The 14,731-nt window shown below is 38.1% G+C and overlaps 1 protein-coding gene across 7 annotated transcripts in view; it reads right to left on the reverse strand.

Moving 5' to 3' along the window:
- Nucleotides 1-14,731, reverse strand: part of DENND4C (DENN domain containing 4C) — an 89,293-nt gene that overhangs the window by 37,261 nt on the left and 37,301 nt on the right. For 6 of the 7 annotated variants that reach the window (XR_012635481.1, XR_012635480.1, XM_074931250.1 and 3 more), the window contains exons 3-11: nucleotides 14,231-14,483; nucleotides 12,613-12,682; nucleotides 11,233-11,402; nucleotides 9,491-9,732; nucleotides 8,585-8,651; nucleotides 7,863-7,921; nucleotides 6,387-6,531; nucleotides 5,765-5,940; nucleotides 617-717 (exon numbers count right to left, since the gene is read on the reverse strand). Coding sequence is in view for 5 of the 7 variants with exons in the window: in XM_074931250.1 (XP_074787351.1) it covers nucleotides 617-717; nucleotides 5,765-5,940; nucleotides 6,387-6,531; nucleotides 7,863-7,921; nucleotides 8,585-8,651; nucleotides 9,491-9,732; nucleotides 11,233-11,402; nucleotides 12,613-12,682; nucleotides 14,231-14,483 (1,283 nt within the window). In the remaining 2 variants the exon portion in view is untranslated. Of the gene's footprint in view, nucleotides 1-616; nucleotides 718-5,764; nucleotides 5,941-6,386; nucleotides 6,532-7,862; nucleotides 7,922-8,584; nucleotides 8,652-9,490; nucleotides 9,733-11,232; nucleotides 11,403-12,612; nucleotides 12,683-14,230; nucleotides 14,484-14,731 lie in introns of those variants that run through there. The other variant, XM_074931251.1, reaches the window with a different exon arrangement.

The following is a 14,731-nucleotide window of genomic DNA, read 5'->3' on the forward strand; positions in this document are numbered from 1 at the left end:
TCCATAATGATGCAACCTAACACACTCCGAATCAGTGTACCTTGAAGAGCTACAGTCATAAAGAAGCAATACCTGAAAACTGTTAGGTCAGCTACAACTTTGCTCTTACCTGTCCAAGTCATTAGGCTGAAGATAGCTTTTTCTTTTTCTTTTGACAAAATACTTTGTCAAAATTTAGCTAATTGATTTTTTTTGTAGAAAAGTCTTTATCTGAGATACTCAGCAGCCATATCTGCACAATAACTGAGATATTCAACATTATTTTACTCATATTGCCATTTCCTCTATTAGTTTTATCGTAACTGTGAATATTGTTTTAGGTCGAGATCCAAATATGTTTTAGCTGAATCTTTGTTTAAATATGATTTAATTGTGAGGAAAGACTAAAAAAAAAAAAACAACCCAAATTTTAGGAAGTCACAGCAAGAAAATAAAAGTCTAAAAAAAAATTCACACCACATATGATAGCAGGAAGTCTTTACCTTTATATACTAATTACAGTTTAAGAATTGAAGGTGTGTATCAGAAAATTTAGTAGTTTTCTTTGAATAATTACTCTTCCTGCTTTAGGCAGATTTTGTTCTTACCACTTCCCATTTTATTCTATATATTTCACCTGCTGACAGTTGTGGGTGCAGTTTCTTTAAGGTGCTGAGCAGACTTTTACATGGCTTCTTAGGAAACTGCTTCCAGTTGGTGCTCTTCTTATCATCTGATCTAAAACACGGGGGAGAGAAAATGGGATATATAAAATACAGACAATATATAAAAAAGAACAGCTTCCACAGCCCTAAGTTGCTTCATTTTCAGAATATAACTAAAAATTAAAGTATTTTGAAATCTTGTCACTGTCCCTATTTGTATAAAACACAAAAATGGGAGTGACGTAACTCAGAATTTCATTTACTCAGCTATAAATAAAGCTATGAGCAAGAGTTTTCTCCAGTCTGTCTGGAGGATGTCCATTAAGATTTGATTTAGACCTTTTAGTTGGAAGTTTCACTTAGCTGATTTTCCTTTCACAATTTTTATCAGTCTTGCTAATATAATTTAAGCATACTAATCTGTATGTGATTACTACGCAAAATTTATACTATCATAAACTTGCCATACTACTTCTGATAGCGATAAAGGCAGTTCGAAATACAGCATGAACTTGCCATTACAAAATGCTGGAAGACCAGTCTGGTAGCTTTATGTTCATATGGTACACTGTAACATGTCTATGGCAACTCAGTTCCAGCTTCAACAACAGAATAGCAGGGACTAGGACGATTGAGAATTCAGTTCACAGTATGAAAATTATGTGGTTGATTAAGCAGGAGAGTAAATTGGCCTCAAGAGATGCTCATCTTTGTTCGAAGGACAATGGGTATAATGCCAGATCTTGCTTAAGCAGTCGGATATAAACACAGAGAGAGTACGGAGTACAGGATCACAGAATCACTAAAGTTGGGAAAGACCTTTGGAATCATCGAGTCCAACCATCAGCCCTACTCTACAGAGTTCTCCCCTATACCATATGCCCCAACAGCTCATCCAAACGACCCTTAAACACATGCAGGGATGGGGACTCCACCACCTCCCTGGGCAGCCTATTCCACTGTCTGACCACTCTTTCTGTGAAAAATTTTTTTCCTAATGTCAAGTCGAAACCTCCCCTGTTGCACTTTAAATCCATTCCCTCTTGTTCTGTCACTAATTACCTGTGAGACCAGCACCAACCTCTCTACAATGTCCTTTCAGGGAGTTGTAGAGAGTGATGAGGTCTCCCCTCAGCCTTCTCCTCCTCAAACTGAACAGTCCCAGCTCCTTCAGGATCTGTTCTCCAGGCCCTTCACCAGCTTCGTTGCCCTCCTCTGCACTCGCTCCAGCACCTCGAGATCTCTCTCGTATTGAGGTTCCCAAAACTGGACACAACACTCCAGGTGTGGCCTCACCAGTGCAGAGTACAGGGGGACTGTCACCTCCCTGCTTCTGCTGGTGCTTTCTTGGCCACCCGGGCACACTGCTGGCTCATGTTCAGCTGCTTGTCAATGAGAACCCCCAGATCCTTCTCTCCCAGACAGCTCCAGCCACACCTCCCCAAGCCTGTAGCCATGCAGGGGGTTGTTGTGGCCCAAGTGCAGGACCTGGCACTTGGCCTTCTTGAAGCTCATCTGGTTAACACTGGCCCATGGATCCAATCTATCCAAGTCTCTCTGTAGAGCCTCCCTGTCCTCATGCAGATCGACACTCCCACCCAACTCGGTGTCATCTGCGAACTCACTGATGATACACTCTATGTCCTTACCAAGATCATCAATAAGGATGTTGAACAGAAATGGTCCCAACACCGAGCCCTGAGGAACACCACTTGTGACCGGCCGCCAGCTGGATTTAGCTCCACTGACCCCCACTCTCTGGGACCGTCCATCCAGCCAGTGCTTGACCCAGCAGACCGTTCACTCATCCAGGCCATGGGCAGCCAGTTTTTCTATGAGAATTCTATGGGGAACTGTGTTGAATGCTTTTCGAAAATCCAGGTAGACAATATCCACAGCTTTTCCCTCATCCAATAGTGGGGTCATCTTGTCATAGCAGGAGATCAGGTTTGTCAGGCAGGACCTGCCTTTCATAACCCCATGCTGACTAGGCCTGATCCCCTGGTTGTCCATTATATGAATTTTAATGGCACTCGAGATGACCTGCTCCATGACCTTCCCTGGCACCGAGGTCAGACTGACAGGTCTGTAGTTCCCTGGATCCTCCTTTCTGCCTCTCTTGTAGATGGGTGTCACATTTGCCACCCTCCAGTCCAATGGGACCTCCCCAGTTAGCCATGACTTCAGGTAAATCATGGACAGCAGCTTGGCGAGCACCTCTGCAACTCTTTCAGCACCCTTGGGTGTCACCCACCCGGTCCCACAGACTTGTGTGCATCCAAGGGGTGCAGCAGGTCTCTGACCACCTCCTCTTCAACTGTGCTGACCTCAGTCTGCTTCCCCTCCCCATCTCCCAGCTCATGAGTCTGGGTGTGCAGGGAACAGCCAGTTCCACTGCTAAAGACTGAGGCAAAGTAGGTGTTAAGCACCTCAGCCTTTTCCTCCTCCTTAGTTACCATGTTTCCCTCTGTATCCAGTAAAGGGGGGAGATTTTCCCTAATCCTCCTTTTGCTGTTAATGAATTTATAGAAACATTTTTTATTATCCTTAACAACTGTAGCCAGGTTGAGCTCTAGCTGCGCTTTGGGTCTTGCTCCACAGCTTCTCAGTAAATCCTGGAAATTCCATGCCTCTTTCTGGTAGAAGGTTGGAGAGAATTGCTGTAATAGGGAGTACAACAAACCTTGTGGCCACAAGACCTAATCAGTTATTACTATCTGAGGTGATGCTGTCACCACTTGTTTTGTTCTTTGCACCAGTGAAATGTTTGCTCAATTATTATTTGCTCAATTGGCACTGACATAGAACTATCTTAGGAAGGAACCAAAGTTTCACGAGTTAAAGAAAAAATGCATGCTTATAGATGCCTTTGCCCATTTTTTCCCCCACCATAGTGATATGCTTATAAACCGTGTAAGTGGTACCGTTCCAAAAATGCAAGGAGAAAAATCCTGCTATAAAAATAAAACAAATTCTCAAATCTTTGCCCTAATAAGGCTACTTCCCTTAGCCAGCTTTCAATGTTACTTTCACAGAGATAGCTGAAAACATCCACAAAAAGGCATTAAGGAAGATGCTGAATGAATAAAAGGCCTTGAGCATTTTATGGCAGTGAATAAAGCTTCAGTCTATCACACAGAAGATAGCAGAAAAGTTGCTCTAAAAAGACAACTAGACAGACAGACTAATGTAGTAAAAAAATACTGAATTTTTCAAATGTTATTCTTCTACTACACAGACTTTCAAAGTTAGCAACGGTGCTGTTAAATGCTTTTACACCTAAAAAAAACCCCCAGAGATTTGCCAAAGAAATAAAGAGGGGCAGAAACAGACATGGATTAAATAAAATAGAAAGAACATTAATTTTTACTCACTAATAGTGTAGTATTTTATAATTCTTAATTATTTTTAAAAAAATAAGGTTGAAAAAATTTATAATGCAGGTACCAACATCTCACATATACCCAAGTCAAATGTTACAGATGTCAAATTCTGGAAGTCAAGTAAGTGGTACAGATGAGATATATGCAACATGGACAGCAAACAAAGATAAAGATCAGTTGACCTGAAAGTGAAAGAGAAATGGACCTATAAGACAGTAAAAGAAAAGGTGCAACAATCTTTCCGGTTGAGTGTCTCTTAAGAATGTCAGGATTCTGTTGGGATCTGCTAGAAAGACCAAGTACCAACCTTACTTGGATTGATTACTGAACTAAAAATCTACAAGTGGCTGACCTCTTATCTCCCTGCTAAATTCCCTGTTTCTATCTCCTTCATTTTTCTGCAACCCAATCTTCAAATTCCATTCTATTTATGAACAAAAACATTCAGGAGGTTTTCACTGCAAATATCTTCATATAAACAAGTTATCTTTCTTGAGTTTCTTTAATACATTCTTCTTTCACAACACTTATTAAAATTATTCTTTTGGTGGCATAACACTTTGATATACAATGATGAGAATGCTTTTAGCAGTGTTTTTAATGGGGACCTAGGGGAAGGAGAAAAAAACAAATTAAAAAATAAACTATCGGCTCCATTGCTTACTATTTCCTTTGATGCTACTAGTAAAACAAAGCATTTCAGTAATGTAAAGGAAACATTTGCTTCAGTAGAGGAAGGGTCTTTTGAACAATGAAAATCAAGAAAGCATTCAATTGATCCATAGATCAGATGACTAGTTCTAACTGGAATTATTAAAAACAAAAGGGTTAAAAAGTGACATGAGATGAATTAAAACTATTTTCACACCGAAAAGATGTGCACTTTATTTAGGGATGTTCACCATCATCTTGAACTAGCTTAAATGCCTCTTTGTATTTATGACCTAATAAATTTAAAATGGAAAGGTAATTAGTAAGTTACTGAATTCAACACCTGAAGGAACTGATTTTTTCATTTATTTCTATTCTCATTTAGATGAGAAAAACAGAAGAGTTACTCGATTAGCCTCTCCTCAAGAAGCTGCAAAGAAACTGTTCATGCAACACTTTCAGTTTAAGAAAAGCATTAAAAACCTAGTAATTAAGAGAAAATATTTCAGATTAAATACAGTCAAGACACCAAATTTTGCTTGATCTCACCAAAAATTTGACCCTTGTAACTGGAGAACAATTCATTAACACTAACATAAAATGCCCCAAGTGCAAGACAGCATCAAAACCTGTCATGAATGGTCCCAAAGCACTCCTGTTCATAGCAACAGTCACTGAACACAGGCAAACCACTTCAAAAGTGGCAGGTCAAGGTGAAAATGTAAGAAATGGTGGGGCAGGGAAAAAAACCCCAAACGACAAACTCTTATTCCTCTTTTCTAGCTTTTGTACCATTTCCTTAATAAGCAGTACTAGAAATGGAAAAACAAACAAAAAGCACATTACCATTGTTACTAAATTTATAGCAACATCTACATCACATTGTTATAGGCAGTGCCAAGTGTTGACCCTTGAGTTCGGAAGTTTTAATTTGCTATGAAGCATTAGTAATGAGAAAAAGAACAGAGGACACTAAAATATGAACCATATTAGATAAAACAGTGCTAGTTAGTATTAGTTTTATCTCCTGAGCATCTCAGCAATCTCTCCACCTACAGATAAATGTAAAAACTCCATAGAACTTACATGTACACCATGTTTGTGTCTAAGTCAATGCACACAATATCCTGTGGTGGATCGTACAGATCAAAGTATCGTGAATCAACTCCAACAATAAATGGAACAGGTGCACTGAGTACGGTGGCCAGAGACAAAGGACAGAGGGGGATATATGGACATTGCCACTGAAATGGAAATATCATCTGAAGGAAAAATTAAAGGAAATCAGCACATTAAAACAAGACAACAGATACTGAACAATAAAAGTCAAGAAGTTACATGCAGCAAGTTGAAATTAAATTGCTAAAAGGCTTGTAACACTGTCAGAAAGGAGTCTTTCTGTAATATAATAATAATTTAATAATAATTTAATATAAATTATATATAATAACAATTTAATGTTATAATAATAAAAACGTAAATGTAAATTAAGTTTAACCACTTATTTACAGTACATCTCTTAGTTACCTATGCAAAAATGTTTATCATTCTAATAGTTATAAGACATGCTAGGACACCTTAACTAAATGCTACTGCTGGGAAAAATTATCATTTAGTATATCAATCATTTTAACTTAAAAAAGCCTTGTAACAACTGTGGAGTTTGTACTGATTTCTCTCGCTACTGTACAGAACACTTTGTACTTACAGCTACCACAGCTTCAGCAACTCCTGTCAACACAGCTGGTCTAAGAGAATGGAGGAGGATCTTGCCTTCTAGTAATACGAAGAGTAACAGAGTGGCACAGTTTTCTGGTCCAAGATTCATGAGCAGAGTGCTAAAGTTTGCTCCACTAAGGTGTGGGTGGGAAGGGAGAGGGAGAATAAGATGTTAGAGGATTTTAAAAAAGTCATTACTATCACACTTCTGACAACCGTTTTAGTCCAACTAGTTGAATGGTGCTAATATTACCACACATCAATATCTATCTACCTACCTAATAGCTATCACCTCAATATGATACTTGTATCACCACAAAGAAACCTATATTAAAATTCCATTGCTAAAGAAACATACGCTATACCATGCTACTGCTGAGTTTCTGTTGTTTATGGCACTCTCATATATGCACTTGTCTTTATAACAGTAAACCAGATCTAACTGGTTAATTAACAACTAATCCAAGCACAAGTAACACCAGTTGTTTCATATAATGGGTTACCTTAGGCAAAAATAATGAACTAGAGTATCCATTTGATCTTAGAATCACAGTATCAAATTGTAATAGTAGTCAAGTAAAATCAATCTATTATTCTGATAGTAACACGCCTTTAGTTTCTAGACCTTAGACTCTGTTTCATTTGTTTGGACTGCACACTTTTGGAATTGAAGTGATACCTGTAAGAGCACAGGGGATGTAAAATCTGTCCTTAGAAAAGTGCTTACATGTTATTTTTCAGTTTGATGGCTGGTTGTATTTTTTCACTTAAGAGACTGTATAACAGATGTGATTAAACATGGGATACTGCTGCACACAAAATATTTTGGGGGGGGGGGGGGGGGGGGGGGGGAATTAAAAAGCAAAGACTATTTTAAGTTAAAAACAAACAAAAAATCAGCAAAACTATGCAAACAAAACCCCATGTCACAGTTACAGGGAGCTCCAGCCCAGAAGATGTAGGCAGTATCCACAGAGACTGAATCAACCTTCAAGCAACAAATACCAATTTTTAGGTATAATTTCAAAAATGTTTGCATGTTTATGCATTAACTGAATTAACATAACTGCTTGACATAAACACCTCTCTTGGATCCAAAAAAGGGAAAAAAACAAGGTAATAAAAGTCTATCTATGTTATTAAAAAAATTTTTGCTTACTGCACAGGTTCTGAAAATACAAGATATTAAAATATTTGTTTTTTCCTCACAGCCTGCTTCTTCTTTCTTTGGAGTTCCTACAATAGTCTGGCAATTCATCTTTATTTCAAGATCAATTTGTGATATTATTCTTCCACAAGGGACAGGCCTATGTCCAAAAGACAACACTGTATAATTTTATAAATGTGTACTGAGCTTTCTGTTTATAAGATCTAAACATTGCAGCAATGTTTGGCTTCTTTCTTTCATTCCTATTTGCCTCTGAATTTTTCAAGTTGCAGACATTTAAAGCATTAATAATGATACCTTAACGGCAATGGTGTAGAAACGGGCTGAGACAATATTAATGCATCATGGGCAGAAAGCTGAAACACATAAAGTAGTTATGTTATTGATATGGACAACTCCAAAGTTAATACACTATAAGACTCCAGTATAGTATATCCATAGTTCCATAAAATGCCTGGCAGACAGTCACAATGTCATACAAGAGAAACATATCAGAGACAATCTTTGGGACTCATGTTCACCAGGTCAACAGAGCCTGAATTAGTCACTGAAACGATTCTCGGAAGTTATAGGAAACTACCTATGACTCAGTGTTGAACATGTACGTGCTGCTAGGTGATTAAACAGAGAAACACAAGAGACAGTGCCCTGGGGGATTAACCTTTGACCCACAGTAGTGGGTAGACAAATGAAAGACAGAAAACCACCCCATCAATGAGGTAATGTAAATGGTGCCTATAAAATGAAAGGGCAATATATGGCAGAAATTTCAAAAGTGCAAGTAGGACATTGCCTCCACCCACACCACTTGAAGTCTGAAATAGTTTCCTTTGCTAAGTTACCCCAGGTTTATACCAAAGAGAGAGAAGTCCAACCCATCCATCCCCTCCCCTCTCCCTTCCAGCAGACGGGTATTCAAAACTGAGTAAAAAGCCTAAAGAAAGAAACCAGGCTTTCAAATGCAAGAAAGAGAGTTTGCCATTATTGTAACTAAAACTGGAAGCAAATGGTTTGCTTACCTGAACAAGAATTCTTGGCCTTTGTGGTGAAGGGAAAGGTATATTGTGCATAAAATGGGATATGTGCCTGAAAAAAAGACAAGATGTTAGAAAACCAGCACCAGGGACTAATCAGGGACTGAACACAATATTAATAATGTTTTGGAATTACTATGTTATCATATTTTTTAAATGGCTGTTAAGATTTACTTACTGTCTTGATAAGTTTAAGAGCCTATTTATGCAAACTGAAACAAGAAGCTCCATTCACTTACATTCCATGCATGAAATTTAATACTGGCAGCCTCAGATATATATGCAAAAGATAGGAACACAGTGGTATTTAGGCAAGCCATTTAAAATCCCAGGCAGCCTAACCCCACTTGATAGAGTTTCTAATGAGTCTTAACTCAGAGAAACTGTATACTTCACTGCCAGACATCTAACACAGTTTTGAAGGTAACATTGTATTTCAGCAAACTTTTAGGACCATGAAAAGCATCCTCTGCAGTTTAAACACACACAGTCTGCACTAGTTGAAGTGCTTGAAAACAGACACAAGACATTCATTGCTAATACACAGAGTCCCTGAGCTTATATTTATTAACCTAAAATGCAGGACTGCAAACCTTAGGGTGTATCTTGTAGCTCAGTCATTTTGTGTGTTTGATGTAGTTAAGAGAAATGTAAACAGACTTGACATATTGTAACAGAAAAGCCACAGTAAAATCCAGTTTACTTTCCTGACACCACAAGAGCCATTACCCTTTAACAGAAGCAGCAACAATTTCTATCAGTACTACATAAGCTACACAGTGTAGGCAAGAGAATGAAGCAAATGTAGCAACTGTGACATGTATAAATCACATGACTTCTTGAGCCGATGTAATTACTTTCCGACAGTACACTGAAGAATGTTTTACATACTTTTCAATGGGAAGAGGATGGGGTCCAGAGACAGAGAGTTTGTAGATGAACATAAGAAATTTTCTAAATGCTTCAAAGAAAGGCCAGTGTGAGAGAAGGCAGATGCACTTGTTGGAATTGATGGACTTGGAAGTAACCACTTTCCTCTCTACAGCTGTCAGGAGACCCAGCTGTAATTGTTGTTTTTCTGTTAGCAGCTCCCGGGGATAAGGCTCGTAAAACTGAATAGCAGCACCATAAACCTAAAAGATGAAGAAAAACACCTGAGTGGACCCACTATTTAACAGGAGATTCAGTCAGAACTTTTGAAGCATCCTTATGTCTTTAGTGTTTGCTATAGTGTTTTTGCTGGTAGCTTGTGAAATGACTTTTCATTTATGTAGCATACACAAAATATCCTTATCAATTAAATGCTTTGGATTCTTGTGCCTCTCTTCCTCTTTTTCACTGAACTTTCCTCAACCAAGTGTTCATGGTAGATTGAAGGAATCAAATTGCATGCTGTGACAAAACCCTATCCATTAACTGTTATGGTCAAAAAAACCCAAACCCTCACGAAATGGGGTTTACCACACTAAAGAAAATTATGTTAGCTTTGACATCACTTCTATTAATCTAAACAGCTACTGACCTTTTCTAATATTCCTTCCCTATTTGTCAGAGTTTCAGAATTAACTGAATTATTCTGGCAAGCTTAGCAAAAGGAGTTCAGGGAAAGATGGATACCACAGTATACACTGAATCTGAGAAAAATACTGGCAGCTACTTCATTCCTCCTTGCAAAAGCAGTATTAATACAAGACAGTTTTGTTGTTTGGATACAGAGAAGTAAGTTTCCCTTATAGGGGACTGAGGCAGAGTGGAAGTTGAGCTGTTATCACTAATAAAGCCAAACTGCTGTTTATTAATCACAGAGAGCTAATCACACATTGCAGTCACTTATTCCCTTGTGCAGTTCACATGCACACACATGGACACAGTTGGCAAACTGAAGCAACAGCTGGGAGACCAACCCCAAACAAGGGCTGCCTTGCTTCATCAGGTGTACCTGCAACCCTAGAGCCTCTGTCTGTGTACAGCAGACACTGCCTTCCTGCATGGACTGAGTCATGCAACACATTTTTAGTGCCAATGTGTGCTAGGGGTCTTATATGGATTTAGCAGATGGCTGGTATTTTGAATCTATCACTTCATGAGAATCCAACAAGATCAGTGGTCTCAGGAGCTCATCAGTTCTTCAGAGCCTTTCACATGCTACTTTTCAGCACATACTTTTCCTCTCCCTGCCCTGCTGTTTCCTGGTAGCTGCTTTCCTATTCATGCACATAGATACCTACAGAGCTCAATTAAGCAAATGCACACAGAAGTGGCTTTTAAGGTAACCATAAGAAAACTGTAACTTAAACATTGTTAACGCATGTGGTAAGTGAACAGCTCTTTAACATGCAGCCTACACTTCCATTCCCAGAAACTTCTTACTTGAAAGAACAGGGAAAAAGTGAAATCCATGGTTTTGTTAAGTATATGGTTCTGCTTACATGGGACAGCACATACTCTACCAGCTATTTCCTGGTTTGGTTTACTTCCATTTCATACAAACACTTAAAAACCCCAATTTTATAAGGGAATTTTTAACAAGTTATTTTGTAGTATTTCTAAAATACAGAAGAAACAATGCCTATTTATGTCCATAGCAGCCATCCGAACTAAAAGCAAAATCTAGTCACAGTTCAGAGCCATACCTTTTCTGCAGAAGAGCAGGTCAGTACAAATGTTGAGAACACTGGCAGTGGATATTTGGTTTGAGAGTCCCAGCACTCAATAGTAGCTCCCATAGGAAGGCAGAAGAGAGGTACAGATTCCGACAGTGGGAATGACTCATAGTTCTCTTGAGGATATCTGAATATTAAGCCTTCAGAATGGGAGAAGGAAAAGTAAGCATATTTGGCCGCAAACCCTAAATAACGTAAGAAATAGATTTTCCACAAGGTACAGCAAAGTATGGTTATCTGGACTTTATAACTGAAAAGTACATCTGCAGAAGAAGGAAGTCTTACTTTCAGATGAGAGGCTAAGTCATACAAGTAACAATAATTTTTAAATTGTGTATGAATACTGAAGCACTCCCTTTTGGTAACTGTTGAAAAAACAGTACATAGTAAAAACTAATTTACTTTAAACCAGTTGGGAATTACCTGTGCTACTTAAATGTGTCATTGGAATGGTATTTCTTACAAATAAATTCTTATGAAGAAAGTGACCATTTATCTACTGTAAAACCAGCAGTAATAAATCCATTCAAAATAGTATGATCTAGCTGACTGTCCATAATTTCTGCTAATCCGTCAATATGTTCAATGTAAACAAACTGTTTATTCAGTTTTCAGCTTTCTTTACTACTGCTGTTCGCCTAGCTTATTTTATGGTACAGGGACTTCATCATATATGCTTTCCATATCTACTTGGTAGTTTACTCCTCTCAAAGAAACTTGGTGCACTTAGTGCTCAGTAGAAACTGTTTTGAAAGGTTTTTTTGACTTCTTCAGAAAAAAGATAATAATATGTAGTAATGCATTAAAAAAACTTATAAAAACCAGACTTAAAAGGATTTTTGTCATTTATTGCTCATAATATTTTTCACTCTCCTCAAATAAGAAACAAGTGAACAGTTGTGGAACTGAAGGGAAGAAACCTTTAATTTTCAAATTAAATGGAAGACATTGCATTAGCTCTGAAACATAAAAAGAAATCAGTAAGGTTAAATGGAATTTTTAATTACTCCTTCTCCATCACCACCAACACAAGAAATGTGAAGTGTTTTGTTACACCTGAAATCCTTGATAAGTTTTCTGGTGAAGCTCCTAAGCTACCAAACCTGTCATGATAAGAACTAAATTAATACAGAACAATGCTACTTCTATTAAGGCTTGTTTTTTTTTTTTCCCTGAGAAAAATCAAGGAGAGCAAAGAAGGCATCATAGGAGTTGACTTCAACAGACATACTCTGGGAACAGAATTCTGACAGATAGCATTTAAGCTTTTAAAATTATTATTTGATTTCAACAAGGCATTTGAATCCTTCTGTTAGCATGTTTAGACAGTCTGCTTCTAAAATTACTTACCAGCTTTATATGCTAAAGAGTTAGAAGCTGGCACAGACTTCTTGTAACAAAGGTATACACTGGAACCCCACTGGAAGATACAAGTTTCATCTTAGAACCAGCAAAAATGACAACAGGCAGCAGAGAAATCGAGTGTAAGCACTTGAATACACTTCCACTTACAAACAAAGCAGATATTTAAATTAAAAGCATTACAGAATAAAATGACTGCCTGGCTGTTGAGTGCATGTAAATCACGAAACCAAGAATTCAGACTTCTCACATTTTTTAGAGATTACAAGATTTAAATAAAATAAACATACCACCAGACCACTCTGACTTATTCTAATAGAAGAACAGGGAAAAGTGAAGCAAATAATTTGCAACTTCACATCTTCTTGGTTATTTAAAAAAGTTGACTCTTACGGGAACCTCAACAGTGGAAGTGAAATGCAAAACCTCATCACCTGAAGCTTTTATCATACTTCCATAAACTGGTAATTTACATACTGGTTTTGCAGTTTGTCTAAATACACTCTACCGTTTGAAAAAAGTCACTTATTTCAGCCTGAGTAAACTAAATGCAAAACAGACTAAACAAAAGTGAACAGATTGAAAATACATGAAGAAACTGTAAGTAGTAATTATCACTCATACATGCCTTAGTAATTAGGCATTATTAATAAACACATAAAAGCATTTATGATTCATACCAAGTGTCAGCATCACCAAGAGGTGGGGGGGATAGAATAATATTGAAAAAAAAAAAATTCACTGCACTACTGCTAAATAACACCTAGACATGAATATGCAAACTGAGTTAGTGAGTAATCAGTATGAAGTAATTCTTAACATTAAAGGAAATCAGAGCAACAAAACCTACAAGACTGAAGTCTTGAGATGGGGAGCCTAAACAACCTTAGATTAATGGTGCAAGACTAGGGAACTTTTGCAAAGACAAAAGGAGGCGTATGGGGCTGTCCGCAAAGACATACCAGGTGCTGATAACATTGCTAGGCTACTGTCTCCTAACTCAGAAAGAAGCCTCCTATGGTCCTTGAAGTTGTGGATATCAGCAACAGATTATCCCAAATACAGGCACAAACTGGCGTGGCAGTCGGTCAGAAGCCAGAGAACAACTGAGGCTGCGCAGCGTGACAGGGTGAAAAGTTCATCATCGAGGAAGAAGAGGTACTTCATCTTTACGACCCCTCCCCAGGAATCTGCAATCCCTGCCCGGAACTTGAAGAGCTCATCGCGCAGGCGCAAGGGGAGGAGACCTGATTACCATGAGAAGCGAGGGGAGGCGGGGGTAGACTATGTATATGTATAGGCGTTCTATGAATATGCACCGTTTTGTAACATATAAGCTGGACAGGAGCTGCAAGGGGCACGCATGCTTGTGGTGGAGCGATCCCCCATGCGCCCAGCGCTGAATAAACACACCCACTTTATAACTCCACAGTTATAGAGTGATTTTTTCCGCAACTCAGTCTCACATGTATACAGAATGAAAAAACGATAATGTAGTGATAGAACACAATTATAACAATGCTAAGAAAAGTTCAAAGAGCTAATCCTGTGGATTTGTTTGTTCAGTTTAAAAATAAAAAAGAGATTCAAGCTTTTAAATACTTACCATACCACAATTTAAATTCTTATCAACTTTGCAGAATGTATGAGGAGGGGTTTCTCCTTTGCTAGTAACGATAACACAGATATCCGTAACTGCCAATGAATTCTGAGGTCGTATCGGAGGAGCCCTTCGATATGTGATAAAGATCCGTTGAGAAGAAGCTGAACTGTTGTTAACATTGGCGCAACGACCATAAGGAGTAGCTTGAATCACCTCACAGCCTGAAATGATACGTTCCTTCCCTTCATATAGAACTCTGCAGACAGGAAGGAAACAAAATATTATGCACGTTCAAATATATATGAACTTACTTGGACAAATACACAGTAATTGTCTATCCGTTAGCAGTCTAGGTCATCATTGCATCCTTCTAATGTAAGCTTTACACATTGTCTTTCATCACATGCAATTTAAGGAAAAGAAATTATTCAGAAATATTTAAATATTATAAAAAATCTCTGTAGGAACAAATCACAGTTACGAAAAAATAAAATCAAGCCACAA

The sequence above is a fragment of the Athene noctua genome, chromosome Z (genome assembly GCF_965140245.1).
Source record: "Athene noctua chromosome Z, bAthNoc1.hap1.1, whole genome shotgun sequence".
Classification (NCBI taxonomy): Eukaryota; Metazoa; Chordata; class Aves; order Strigiformes; family Strigidae; genus Athene; species Athene noctua.